Source organism: Elgaria multicarinata, chromosome 6 (assembly GCF_023053635.1).
Source record: "Elgaria multicarinata webbii isolate HBS135686 ecotype San Diego chromosome 6, rElgMul1.1.pri, whole genome shotgun sequence".
Taxonomy (NCBI): Eukaryota; Metazoa; Chordata; class Lepidosauria; order Squamata; family Anguidae; genus Elgaria; species Elgaria multicarinata.
In genome coordinates this window covers 100,321,345-100,336,314 of record NC_086176.1, presented here as the reverse complement: position 1 = coordinate 100,336,314, position 14,970 = coordinate 100,321,345, and the positions used below count along the sequence as shown (strand labels likewise).

The 14,970-nt window shown below is 42.9% G+C and overlaps 1 protein-coding gene across 1 annotated transcript in view; it reads left to right on the top strand.

Moving 5' to 3' along the window:
- Positions 1 to 14,970, top strand: part of LOC134400462 (sperm flagellar protein 2-like) — a 73,271-nt gene that overhangs the window by 48,697 nt on the left and 9,604 nt on the right. The window contains exons 9-12 of the mRNA XM_063128794.1: positions 4,357 to 4,449; positions 5,817 to 5,996; positions 6,751 to 6,999; positions 9,672 to 9,794. Coding sequence (XP_062984864.1) covers positions 4,357 to 4,449; positions 5,817 to 5,996; positions 6,751 to 6,999; positions 9,672 to 9,794 — 645 coding nt within the window. The remainder of the gene's footprint in view (positions 1 to 4,356; positions 4,450 to 5,816; positions 5,997 to 6,750; positions 7,000 to 9,671; positions 9,795 to 14,970) is intronic.

Sequence of the window (14,970 nt, the reverse complement as noted above, 5' to 3'; positions counted from 1 at the left end):
AGCAATAAAAAGGCTTTCTTCAGATACGTGAGTAGTAAAAGACAGAGGAAAGAAATGGTGGTTCAACTGCTTAATGAGGATGGCAAATTGATAACAGATGACAAAGCAAAGGCTGAAGTGCTCAATTCCTACTTTGCCTCAGTCTTCTCCCAAAAACGGGTCTATGACCCCCCTGAAAAAAGTGAAGCAGAAGTTGAGGGGGCAGGATTACAGTTTGAGATTGATAAACAAATGGTCAAAGAACACCTAATTTCCTTGAATGAGTTCAAATCTCTAGAGCATCCTAGAGTAATGAAGGAGCTAGCAGAAGAACTCTCAGAACCTTTGTCTATTATCTTTGCAAAATCATGGAAGACGGGTGAGGTGCCGGACGACTGGAGGAGGGCTAACGTTGTCCCTATCTTCAAAAAGGGCAAAAAAGAGGAACCTGGGAACTACAGACCAGTCAGTCTGACATCCATCCCTGGGAAAATTCTGGAGCAGATTATAAAGAAGTCAATCTGTAAACACCTTGAAATCAATGCGTTGATCACTAGAAGCCAACATGGATTTGTCAAGAACAAGTCCTGTCAGACTAATTTGATCTCATTTTTTGATAGGGTAACCTCCCTTGTGGACTGTGGGAATGCTGTGGACATCATATATCTTGACTTCAGCAAAGCTTTTGACAAAGTACCCGATGACATTCTGATTAACAAACTAGCTAAAAGTGGGCTAGATGGAACAACTATTAGGTGGATTCACAGTTGGCTACAGAATTGGACTCAAAGAGTACTTATCAATGGAACCTTTTCAAACTGGGGAGAGGCAACGAGTGGGGTGTCGCAGGGCTCAGTCCTGGGCCCAGTGCTCTTCAACATTTTTATTAATGATTTGGACGAGGAGGTGCAGGGAACGCTTATCAAATTTGCAGATGACACCAAATTGGGTGGGATAGCTAATACCCTGGAAGACAGAAACAAACTTCAAGGCTGGAGTGCTGGGCTGAAAACAACAGGATGAAATTTAATAGGGATAAATGCCAAGTTCTACATTTAGGAAATAGAAACCAAATGCACAGTTACAAGATGGGGGATACTTGGCTCAGCAATACTACAAACGAGAAGGATCTTGGAATTGTTGTAGATCGCAAGCTGAATATGAGCCAACAGTGCAATATGGCTGCAAGAAAGGCAAATGCTATTTTGGGCTGCATGAATAGAAGTATAGCTTCCAAATCACGGGAGGTACTGGTTCCTCTCTATTTGGCCCTGGTTAGGCCTCATCTAGAGTATTGCATCCAGTTCTGGGCTCCACAATTCAAGAAGGATGCAAACAAGCTGGATCGTGTTCAGAGGAGGGCAACCAGGATGATCAGGGGTCTGGAAACAAAGCCCTATGAAGAGAGACTGAAAGAACTGGGCATGTTTAGCCTGGAGAAGAGAAGATTGAGGGGAGACATGATAGCACTCTTCAAATACTTAAAAGGTTGTCACACAGAGGACGGCCAGGATCTCTTCTCGATCCTCCCAGAGTGCAGGACACAGAATAACGGGCTCAAGTTAAAAGAAGCCAGATTCCAGCTGGACATCAGGAAAAACTTCCTGACTGTTAGAGCAGTATGACAATGGAATCAGTTACCTAGGGAGGTTGTGAGGTCTCCCACACTAGAGGCCTTCAAGAGGCAGCTGGACAACCATCTGTCAGGGTTGCTTTAGGGTGGATTCCTGCATTGAGCAGGGGGTTGGACTCGATGCCTTGTAGGCCCCTTCCAACTCTGCTATTCTATGATTCTATGATCATGTCTCCCCTCAATCCTCTCTTCTCCAGGCTAAACATGCCCAGTTCTTTCAGTCTCTCCTCATAGGGCTTTGTTTCCAGATTGATCGGTGCTGTTCAGCTTCCATAGCTCCCCTTTGTTAAACTTCTTACATTTCTTGCTATCTGATGCCTGTTTATAGCCAGACATAGCAGTATAGCATTAGCATGTCTAGATATAAATTATCCTCAAGTGACAGATGTCCTCCAGACACTGTCCCTGGAGATCTAGTGTTAGTTCTTCTATGCACCGGAAGCCTAATTCATTTACTGGTATACAATTTACAGGCCCCAGAACATATCAGTACAACTGACTCCCATTGCCCCAAAGGTTTTCAACATCCCTGATAATGACATTGGCTCTTCCCTCCTGCTTAGGGTGACCATATGTAAAGATACAGGGCTCCTGTATCTTTAACAGTTGTATAGAAAAGGGAATTTCAGCAGGTGTCATTTGTATGCATGCAGCACCTGGTGAAATCCCCTCTTCTTCACAACTGTTAAAGCTGCAGAAGACCTGCCCTCATTTCTATCTGGACACTAGAGATGAAGGTGAATATGTTTGCATACAGATTTTTCTCCAACGGTCTACATTTTAGGCTCAATTCTTTTCCTTGCTGTAACAAGCTTGCAGCCTGGGTCAGGTCTCTCTGGATCCCAAGGCCCCATGGAAGCATATCTGTTCCCCTGCCCCTATCCCACTTGTGCATAGGCCCTGTCTGCAATACATTATTGGCAGAGTTCTAGATAAAGAAAGAAGTAAGATGTTGCCCGGCTACATCTAATACTTGCCGTCACAATTGTCCTTGTATCAGCCACAGCTGATCTTCCCCACCCCACCCTCTGTTTTGCTTATAGAAGCAGAATCACTGACTCATATTTTGAAAGACAAGGCAGTTTCATTTAATGAGTCATTTATTGTATAGTTGGGAAAGGATGTACGTGCCGGTAGTGCTCATTTAACAATAGGCAGTCTCACTAGGTTAAAATGAATCTAGAAACAAAATACTCTATTTTGAGTGAGTGGCGGATCACTTGGTGTCATGGATTCATGCTGTTGTTATATGTAGCATAGCACAGAATAGTGGTATGCGTAGCATAGGAAGTACTTCTTCACACAGCGCATAGTTAAATTATGGAACTCACTACCACAAGATGCAGTGATGGCCACCAATTTGGATGGCTTTAAAAGGGGGTTGGATAAATTCCTGGAGGCAAAGGCTATCAATGGCTGCTAGCCCTGATGGTTGTGTGCTATCTCCAATATTTGAGGCAGTAAGCCTGTGTGCCCCAGTTTCTGGGGAACATGGGTGGGAGGGTGTTGTTGCACCATGTCCTGCTTTGTTGGTCCCTGACCAATGGCTGGTTGGCTACTGTGTGACCCTTGGTCTGATCCAGCATGGCACTTCTTTTGTTCTTTCCGGTTATAAATATTTTTGGTTTTAGAAAATTTCTGTTCCAAAAAAGTGATATAGAGAGAGATACTAGGGGTGTGTAAATGGGTCTTCTCTGCCTCAAAATTCAATCTGGAGCTCCGTACAGGTATTTCATTGCCTCGATTTCCGGGGCGGGTCCCTCTCTCTGCCTCGTCGAATTACCCTTCGAACCGTTCGGTATTCAGGTAACCGATATTAACAGAAATGCTTACAGCTCCCTCAGTTTTAAAGATAAACATGTGAAAATTGGCAGTGTGACAGCTTTTAAGGAGGGCTTTTGGCGTGCCAATTTTAGAGCAGATCCCTGTATTCATTGATTTAGAGGGAATTTTTTAAAGTCTGAACTCAAATGTCCTCTCTTGGGGACCGCTTGCGGGGGAGAGGGAAACGAAGCAGCAGGAAAGCGCTTAGCACAATAAAAAATAAGTAAATATATTAATAAATGCCACAATAGCAGCACACAGCTTGCCCAACTTCAGAAACGACAGTTCTGAGAATTAAGAGAAACACAGTGGCCTGATTTAGACATAATAGACTCAACTGAATAAACCATGGTTTATTAGACCAAGACTGAGTGTGGTGACCTTGTCCTCCCTTCTCCTCTTCCTTCATCCCATCTCTCATGTACCATAATGCAAAACTTCAGTAGAAAAAGGCCAGAACAAAAATTGCTAAGTTTACTTGAAAATGGAAAACTTTATGCACAGAATAATACAACGAAATATGTTTTAAAAAATCATAACAGAATACAAAGAAGTACTTTACAGTGACCAAACACTGTGATAATATTCCTCTCGGTTTGACTTGTCCATAATGCTAAACATTGTGGATTTATTAAACCAGAGTTTTCCATTACTTCCAAGCGGGGAAACTGCTTTAACTTCCGATTACAAACAGGGAAATGAAATTGGCCAGTTGCAACTGGAGGGAAGTGCTCTTGCATCCAAGTCCTTCTTGTGGGCTTCCCAGATGTACCTGGGAATGTTGGAGTAGATGAAGCTTTGACGTGGTCCAGCAGGGCTTTTCGTACATTCTTAGATTATGTTCTTAAAGCGTCCCAAGCTAGAAAACACAAAGAGTGATACAAACAAGATCACAAAAACCAAACATTTGTTCTTTGTAGGTTGGTCTATGGTTTAAATGCAGTGAAGAGTTGGTCATTCCAGAAAGTCCTACAGAACCTTTACCATTTAACCGCCAGGAACATCTTATAAAAGTAAGTATAAAACATTCACAGGCCACAGTCTAGCTCAGAATTGGGTGCAATTAAGACCATTAATGTCAGTGGGCTCAAGAATGCCTGTATGTATTATGTCTACGACATTTAAGGTTGTCACTCAAGATTTTGAAGTCATGGGTGCTGTTTTTTGTTTGGTTTTTCAAATATATGAGCTTTAGGGTGCAATCCTGTGCATGTTTAGACAGAGAAAAGTCCTACAACTCCCAGCATCCCTCCAGCCAACCAAGCTGATTGGGGAATGCTGGGAGTTGTAGGACTTTTCCCCCCCTATCTGAACATCCTCAGTCTATTCCGGAGCTGACAGTTCTTGACAGTATTCATTTATTGTGATTACTTGTAACAATTAGATCCTGAAATTTGCACTTTGCAATGCTGATCCTAAACACTCTTCCCTGGAAATCATTCCTAACTATTTTAGTGTAATGTCCAAGAAAGTGGTGTCTGGAGAGGAGAGGCTGTATTCCTTGTGTATTTGTATAGCACATAAGTGATGGAACTTTGATAGGGCTCATGGAAGCCCAACCATATGGACAGAAGTTTTTATAAGTTCCAGACATTTTTTCCAGACTTTTCTATATATTCTAGGAGTGATAGAGAAGTGAGTGTGGATGCAATGGCAACCACGTAGTCCTACATAATTTTAAATAGGGTTTAGGATGAAAATACCCACTCTGGTATGGACTGGGAACATTCCCCAAAACAAAATCATAGAATCATAGAATAGCAGAGTTGGAAGGGGCCTACAAGGCCATCGAGTCCAACCCCCTGCTCAATGCAGGAATCCACCCTAAAGCATCCCTGACGCATGGTTCTCCAGCTGCCTTTTGAAGGCCTCTAGTGTGGGAGAGCCCACAACTTCACCAGGTAACTGATTCCATTGTCGTACTGCTCTAACAGTCAGGAAGTTTTTCCTGATGTCCAGCTGGAATCTGGCTTCCTTTAACTTGAGCCCGTTATTCCATGTCCTGCACTCTGGGAGGATCGAGAAGAGATCCTGGCCCTCCTCTGTGTGACAACCTTTTAAGTATTTGAAGAGTGCTATCATGTCTCCCCTCAATCTTCTCTTCTCCAGGCTAAACATGCCCAGTTCTTTCAGTCTCTCTTCATAGCGCTTTGTTTCCAGACCTCTGATCATCCTGTTTGCCCTCCTCAGTGGAGGTCACCCCACATATACATGACAAAACATGCATTTTTCCCTGTGCCCCATAGCTGAAAAAGTAACTCATGAAGTAGCCCTACTATTGCATGTATAACCAAATGGATTCTGCTCAGTTTTAGATTGTAAATGTGATTAAATAAGATATGCTGTACATCAATTAATTGAAACATGTTTTGTTCTACAGTTTTTCTTCACTTTATTCGCTGATCCTGAAAAAGACCCTCCACAGCTGAACTACACTGACATGCTCCTCTATTTTGCCTCCCACCCTGATTCTATTGATGGTGTCTATCGGGCCCTTAGTGTTGCAACGGGAACATATATCCACAGGATGAAAGAACAACACCCTCCGGTTTCCCATGTGGTAAACATGCTGTTGATAATGCTGATGATCATTTAGTGTTGGTTGGCTGAAGACAAGGGGGATTCTTATTCCATAAAGCAGGGGTGCATACAGCCCTTAGTCACATGTTGAGCTGCCCCCTGCCACTGCATTTCTCCTCCTCAACCAATTGGCATCGGTGCTTTTGTGCCACTATTGTGCCTTTAATTAAAATCTTCCTGCTTCTAAGCTCTGTGCCCATTTCATTGATTACTGCTGAGTGTGGCAGCGGCTGGTTACATTGCACCTGTCAAACTGGTGTTCTTGCTACAAGTCATACAACCCGCTGGTCTCACCCTGGCTGATAGCTATCTCCTGGCTGGTAGTAGCAGGCAGCCACCTTGGTTAGGATAACCATATGAAAAGGAGAACAGGGCTCCTGTATCTTTAAGTTGCACAGAAAAGGGAATTCAGCAGGTGTCATTTGCATGCATGCAGCACCTGGTGAAATTTCTTCTTCATCACAACAGTTAAAGCTACAGGAGCCCTGCCCTCTTTTGTATCTGGTCAAGACAGCATTGCTCCTGCAGCTTTAACTGTTGTGATGAAGAGGACATTTCACCAGGTGCTGCATGCATGCAAATAACACCTGCTGAAATCTCTTTTTCTATATAACTTAAAGCTGCAGGAACCCTGTCCTCCTTTCCATATGGGCACCCTACCTTAATCAAGTGGTCATTGGCAAGCAATTGAGTGCATGCAAGCCATTACAAAATGTTATTCTTTCCTTCCCCAGCTTGATATATCAACTGAAAATGTGATAATAAGTGATGGACAAGATGAACAGGAGGAAGAGGAGGCTGGTGAAGAAGGGGAAGAGGAAGAGGAAGAGAAGGAAAAGGAAAAAGAAGATGATGCTCAGTCCTTCGCCAATGAAGGAGACATTTCTCTGGCAACATTACTTCTGGTGTTCCAGCATGAAACAAGAAAAGCTGATGACGACCACAGATTTAGTGGTTATCTGACAGCTGAAGACAATTATGAGGTTGGTTAACTAGCCAATAGTTCTACTTGTTTAATTAATCTGGTATCCAACCCTTATCGAGAGGCTCATGGCAGGTAATATACCAGCATTTTAAAAAGAAAAAATAAATAAAAACAAGAATATTAAACAAACTTACATAACTTTGGCCCAAAAGTGGCAGCCCAGCCCCCCCCCCAAGCCATGTGCTGCTTCCAAAATGGGCTTTGCTTGAATCTTCAGGAAAAGGGTAAATCCATAAATATGGAAAAACTACACCATCGAGGAGTCTTCAGTGGATTTCCAAGATCAACTTGTCGATCTCTCTTAACATGGAAGGCCAATTTGAAGCCCATTGGCCAGGCAGTTTTATCCGGTCAACAGTAGCCTTACCCAGCTTTAATTGGGATGGGGGTCAGACGTTTTCTCATGGTTTTACTTGTAAGGAAAATAACATTGTTTCAAAACCTGAGTGAGAGATGGTTTATTTTATTGTGTATTATATTAATAAATAATGAAGTATTATTTATTTATAAATTACAGATATATTTAGACTTGTATATCACCCTGGTATCATCTTAGGATACTAGCGTGATATATAAAATGTAATAATCCACCCTAACAATATACAATAAAACAACATCAATAACAATGAAAGGCAGGAATTAACATAAAATGGAAAACTCACATCAGCGAATTTAATAAACCACTTTAATCCAGCATCTCTCCATGGACGATTTATATAATGCCCCGACAATGCCTAAGCTTATATTCTCCATGATAATGAAGCTTTTCCTGCTAGGTGGAGTGTATCATGTGTAGTAGCTAAGGATGTAAGGTTGGAAGTAACCAGTTGGTTTCCCTAAATGTCCATAGGCAAGCCACTATCCATCAGCCATTTGCAGTATGTATGTCATAATACCGACCTACCTTACAGGGCAATTGTAAGGATTGCTGAGGTAATATTTTCAAAATGAGCAGGTTTCCACAAAGCCATCCGCATGTTCAGGTGGTGGATACTTGAAATGTGCTACATGGTTTATTTTATTTATTACATTTTTATGCCGCCCAATAGCCGAAGCTCTCTGGGCGGTTCACAAAAATTAAAACCATGAAGGGCATAAAAACAACCAACAATCTAAAAACACAAATACAAAATACAATATAAAAAGCACAACCAGGATAAAACCACACAGCAAAAATGGATATAGGTTAAAATATGGAATTAAAACAGCAAAGTTTAAATTTAAGTTAAATTAGGTGTTAAAATACTGAGAAAATAAAAAGGTCTTCAGCTGGCGAGGGAAGGAGTACACTGTAGGCGCCAAGCGAACCTCTCTGGGGAGCTCATTCCACAGAATGGTTGCTAAGTATTGCATAATGGTGGGCAGCTTAAGATACTGTAGATGTTTTGGCCTACACCTCGCTCACCTTTAGCTATGGTGGTTAGGATTTATGGGAGTTGTAGGCCAAAACATCTGAAGGGGCACAGGTTGCCCACCCCTGGTATAGAGCTTGGCCATCCAAGAGGGGAAGGAGTTGTGTGGCAAAATACAGTTCCATCATCCAGGCTACTGTCTGGAGGGGCCATAGCTCCATGTGATAGAGCATCTGCTTTGCACGCAGAAGGTCCCAGGTTCGATCCCTGGCTTCTCCAGGTAGGGAAATTATTATTATTTATTACATTGATATACCACCCCATAACCGAAGCTCTCTGGGCAATTTACAAAGATTAAAAAGATTGGATTAAAAAGACTGAACATTAAAAAGACAATATACAAAATTTAAAAACATAAAAACAGTTAACATTTTAAACAGACTTTAAACACTCAGCCAGGCCAAAGCTATGGGAGTCAGTTAAAACTCAGCATATGCTGTTGAATGCCTGGGAGAAAAGGAAAGTCTTAACCTGACACCGAAAAGTTAACAATGTTGGCGCCAGGCAGGCCTTGTTGGGGAGTTTGTTCCAAAATTGGGAGCCACCACAGAAAAGGCCCTCTCCCTTGTTGCCGTCTTCCAAGCTCCCCTTGGGGTAGGCACCCGGAGGAGGGCCTTAGATATTGAGCATAGTGTACGGGTAGGTTCATGTTGGTATTGTGGTCCCAAGCCGCATAAGGTTTTATAGGTTAAAACCAGCACCTTGAATTGGGCTCAGAAATGTACAGGCAGCCAATGCAAACGGGCCAGAGTCAGTCTTATATGTTCAAACCTTCTGGTCCCTGTTACCAATCTGGCCACTGCATTTTGCACAAGCTGCAGTTTCTGAACCACCTTCAAAGGCAGCCCCACATAGAGTGCATTGCAGTAATCTAACTTGGAGGTTACCAGAGCGTAGACAACTGAAGCCAGGTTATCCCTGTCCAGATAGGGGCGTAGCTGGGCCACCAACCAAAACTAGTAGAAGGCACTCCGTGCCACCGAGGCCACCTGGGCCTCAAACGACAGAGATGGTTCTAGGAGAACCCCCAAGAATCCCACCTGAAACCCTGGAGAGCCACTGCCAGTCAGTGTCAGCAATACTGGGCTAGATGGACCCATGGTCTGACTCCGTGTAAGACAGCTTCCTATGTTCCTAGGTCTGAGTAATAGAGCATCTGTTGTGACGATAAAGGTTGTCCATCTCGTTCTTCTGTAACAGCATGTGTAGTTGTTGCTGTTTTTTCTAATAAAGTAATCCGAATGAATTTCTTTTAAAGCATTTCATTAAGGTATATCAAGATCTTGGCTCTGAAGGTTTGGAACCCATCAAAGTAGCACTTCTTTTGAAGCATCCCTTCATTCAGGACTTGATTAGCAACTACCAAGCGTACAAACTTCATGTAAGTATTTATTTCTCTGTAAGTACAAAGCATCTGGAACAGTAGTAGCTGTTGTTGTTGGAATATAAAATGCCATAAAGAGAAAGTAGCCAGCCCATATACAATCAGTGTCTATGGTTGTAACAATGGTGTAGCTTTGGCCAGTAAAGCGTTAGTATGCATCTAGGGCTTTGCTGAATATTTTTTTTTAATATTCATCTTGAATTGGCACATTGGTGGTTAAACAAATCACTGGGTACATAGATATAGGGAAATGAAATATATTTGCTATGTTGAATATTCATGTTGTTCTAATACTGTTTGGTGGCTTTTTGCTTCCTTGGTTGCTGTTTCTCAGTGCCTCCTCCTCTTCCTCTTCCTCCTTTGCCTTTCTTCTCCTTTGGCCGCACTTCTGTTAGACTGACCGAACATTTTCTCTCTCTCCAAACCACCTCAAATATATAAATGACGATGCCCCTCCCCCCTCAAAAAGTTCCCTTTTAAGAAGAGTAAAATAAAACAAAAACAAACCCCGCAGTGCTATGTTATTCAGAGATGCCTCGTGAGATAGGTTGAGCAAAGCTAGGGTGTGGTTTGCAAGGTGAAACCATTGACACTTGTGCCGCTGACAAAAATGTGGCATGTTGCTGAGTAATGTGGCATGTTGCTTCTTTGTGGAAGGCGTGCAGGCTTCTAAGCAAGCCTGCACAACTTGTGACCCACCAAGCTGAACACAACCTACAGCGTCTCTATATATATTGCAGCCTGCATGCCTTCGTGATGCTTGACGCCCCCTTGTTTTCGCAAGCTGAGGCACTCATCCCAGCTCAGGGGTTGATTGAGCCCCTTGGTGGTCTGCCATACATGGTGGGATGGAGATAGAGCAAACCTTGCTTTTAAGCATAAAGATCAAGATTCTTAACTACCTACAGTGGGATACTAGTCCGTTCATGAGACCAGTAGCAAAGCATTTAGGTAGGATGACCATATAAAAAGGAGGACAGGGCTCTTGTATCTTAAACAATTATGGAGAAAAGGGAATTTCAGCAGGTATCGTTTGTATGCATGCAGCACCTGGTGAAATTCCCTCTTCATCGCAACAGTTAAAGGTGTAAGAGCCCAGCCTTCTTTTGTATCTGTTCAAGAGGGTGTGGCTCCTGCAGCTTTAACTGTTGTGATGAAGAGAGAATTTCACCAGGTGCTGCATGCATACAAATGACACCTGCTGAAATTCCCTTTTCAATACAACTGTTAAAGATACAGGAGCCCTGTCCTCCTTTTCATAGGGTCATCCTAGTTTAAGCTTCTGCATCACCAGCCAAACTAGTAAAAAGTGTAGGTTTTTTGTATTATAGAATCATAGGGCTGAATTGTAGAGCTGTCCCTCAAGCCTCTGTAATATAGCGTCTATACTAAAATATGATCTTTCTGTATACCCACATACTTACTTAGGTGGTCCACATTATCCATAATAGTGTGTCATTGACCGAGAACTAACCATGGTGAAGGTGCCAATACAGCTTGATTTGGCTCATGCCAATGGTCCAATTACAGACAAAGGCCAAGCTCAACCCCAAACTGGCAGTCAGGTTTAGATTTAACCAGACTTTCACATCTAGAATTGCCAAGTTTCAACCTGGAGATTCCCTTTTTTAAATCACGGCTGGGTTTGGAGCCAATGCACCCATGGCTTTCTCAGACCCTGCCATCTGCTCTGTCTCTTCCCCCTACATCTGCTGTCAGCTGTGTCAAGTTCCTAGCGAGGGAGAGGGGCAGACCAAAGGCTGATTCTGCTCAATCCCCCCCTGGTACTTCTCCTCTGCCCCTCTTCCCTGCATGTTGTTAGCAGATCCGGTATCTGCACATTACCACAGATGGGGGAGAAAAAGAATCCTTTGTTATCTTGAAAGCAGATGCTTCATCTCCAAATCCTGTTCAAGGCAAAAAAAGGTTCATTATCAGTTCTCTGAGTCTACCTCATCTGTGGTGCCTCAAAAGAAGGTGCAGGGATGCATATTAGCCTGGAACCTGTAGTGCACTTGAAAGGAAGCCTCTTCCATCCTTGTTTACTCATTGGAAGAGAATTTGGTGGGAGATCTTTCTCAGCACAGGGCCTGCCATTATAGGTATTATTCAAACTGGATACGAAGTGCAACTGATTCTGATCACTATCAGCAGAAGCAAGTTTCTGGCTGTTTAGCAGAGCAAAGACAAAGAGCAGTAGTTTAATCACCACTGATGTGGCTAGGAGAACAGGACAGAAGTAAAATAGGTTACTGCTGAAGAAAATATGGGAGTAGCTTAACGGTTGTTTCAAAAACAGTAATAGTTGTGGGCAAGCATGCCCCAAAAATCTGTTCGCAAAATGCCTTTATTCTTTTTTGATGTGGCAAAAATCAAAATCAGTTTTGCTCCGGGTTGAATAATAAAAACTGCACTCCCCATGAAATTCTAGATGCTTGTTTTGTAAGTTTTCTATTTTGCTCCTTCTTCCTCCTTGTGATCCACTTGTGGACATTCTGTGGGGGTGGGGGGGAAACACTCCAAATCTCCTGGGCAGGACATTTCTAAGCATAGCATTCAAGCATATTGTGTTGGCAAAAAAATGTATATTCATGTAATTTAGGGTGCAATCCCATACTGGCTGGGGCATGCTGGAATTTGTAGGACTTTCTCCTGTCTAAATATGCATGGGATTGCACCCTTAGTTCCTCAAGATTCATGGTGTAACTGATTTTTCACAGATATGTATTTTTATTGGATATTTTTAAAGTATAGTGATGACATGTACATCCTGTGCATCTGTCTCTTATAGTGAGCTTGCTGTGATCATTGTTTATAACACTGTATTGGCTAAAGTTTTCATTTTCTATTAATAGTACCATTGTTTCTTTTGCTTATAACAATTTTGATCCATGTATATTGTAGGTGGTTTTTGCATACAAACACATATACGTATTACACATATGCTTAAAGTAGACAAATGGTTTTTGTCACTCCTCCCCAAATAGTAATGTTCATCATTACAACTACAGTTTATGCTATTTATTACATGGATGACTTCACAGCAATTCTCCGAATATAAGAAGAGCTTTTCCAGAACTATTACTTTGCAGTGCCATAAAATGCACCATTGTTGCACCCTGGGTTGCATGGGATGCAAGTGGCAGGCCTCAAAGAAGCTGTTGTGCCTAGGATGGGGCCTTGGCAAGGACGTATCTATGCTCCAAATGCAGTTTTGTCTTATATAGTCTAACTAACCATGGCTTCCCTCCAAGAATCTGGGGCAGCGGAATGAAACCATAGTCCCTGCCCCTTCACAAAAATATAGTTCCCAAGGTTCCCAGATAAGGAAGAATGACTGAACCAGTCAAAGGCATTACAGGGACATGTCTGGACACTGCTAATCACTGGGCCTGTTCAGAAGAGATCTTAAACCCTGCTCGTTAAAGCTTTTGGGTTTAAGGGGTCTTGTGCGATGCGTTTTGCTAAACCCTGCTCACTCACTGACCACAGTCGGACTGTCGGCAGCTGGGTTAGCAGCTCTAACCGTGGCTTAAAGTGTTGTGTGCGACAGCACAGCTTGTGGTTAATGCTAAGCCCAGAGAACCACAGTTTTGCTAACCACAGAGCCTGAAGTGCCATTTAAACAGGCCCAATATCTCTTCCCACTGACACCATGCCTCCCCAGTAATGTGTAGGTGAAAAGCATACGACACAATGTCGTCAATTTAGGATCTTCCCTGTAGGCAGCAGGCAATAAAATGGATCAAAGGTCAGGAAAACTAAGGAAATTGGCAAGGCCCTTCCACCAGCCCTGAAGATCGCCCTATGAAAGTCCCTCCCCCCTCAACTGTCATCTTCAGCATCCATTCCATCAGGCTGCATTAAAGGAGATGAGAGGTGGGAAGGGGGCCATTCCACCAGCCCTGCTGAAAGACGTGCTTCCTTTGCCTCTTCCCTCCCTGTTCCTTTTTCTTTGTGTGCTGTGACTTTTTGATTCAGACTGTCTTCTTTTATTCGTTATTTACTCTGGGAACCTTTTTGTCTGGAGAAGTAGGATAGCAATACTGTATATAAATAAATAAATTCTAATGTGGTGATGACAACATTGATGTGAGGATGCCGGGGTGGTGCCCACATTTCTGTGCATTGTGTGTTTTTAAGCCTGTCGGTGATGTAGATCATGTCCAACAGTCACCACAAAGTGGTAGGCAAAGATGATGCTTCAATTTGGCTTTGTGCAGTCCCACATCTGAAGAAGGGCATGCTTTGAACTTGAGCCCCACGCAGACTACAGCACTGTGTACAATGATTTCTGCTTCATATATTTTAAAAAGTAGAGGTAGATTCTGGTACGTTCTGATAGCTTTGCTCTTTCTTGAGCCCCCCTTTTTTTTAACTAAACCTTTTTCTGAACTGCTGTCCTGTACTAATGCTACCCTACTCTCCTATCCCATCTTTTTTACTGTCAAGTCAGCTCTGGTTTGCCTGTTTTGTCTGTTTTAATGTAGATTGTATGCCAGCACTATGTATACTCCATGACTGCAATATTCTGAGAATTTCAGCCTTCCGTCTGAATGAGAGACAGTGTGGTGTAGTGGTTAGAGTGTTGGGCTAGGGCCAGGGAGACTGAAGTTGAAATCCCCACCAAGCCACAAAACTCACTGGTCAACCTTGCACCAGTCTCTCAGCCTAGGCTAGGGATGTCAGAGAAATCTGTTTGGGGACAGCATTCAACTTGTTTTCCTAGGTTCACCCTCCCTCCCACCCTCCGGTTCCAGCTGCAGAGCCTGACTACAGTGAGTTTGGCCAGTTTGTGGACGTCTTGGTGCAGATTCTGTAATTTGCACAAATTACAGCTGAATTTAGATATGATTTGTGCAAATTTGGATGGAATTTGTGCAAATTTGGATGGAATTTGTGCAAATTTGGATGGAATTTGTGCAAATTTGGATGGAATTTGCGTAAATTGCTCAGAAATATGCACAAATTGCAGAACTCGCAGCAGAAATGTGCAAAAAAGTTCCCAGAGTTTGGGGGGGGGGAAGCCCGCAGCTTGGCTTGCAAGCACAAATCAAGTCTTACATGCCGCAGAACTCCATTGAGTCAAAAAAGAACCAGATTTTCCAGCGACAGGCATCCCTAGCCTAGGCAGGCAAAGGAGAAGCAATGCAATAAACACAGCCCACTGAAT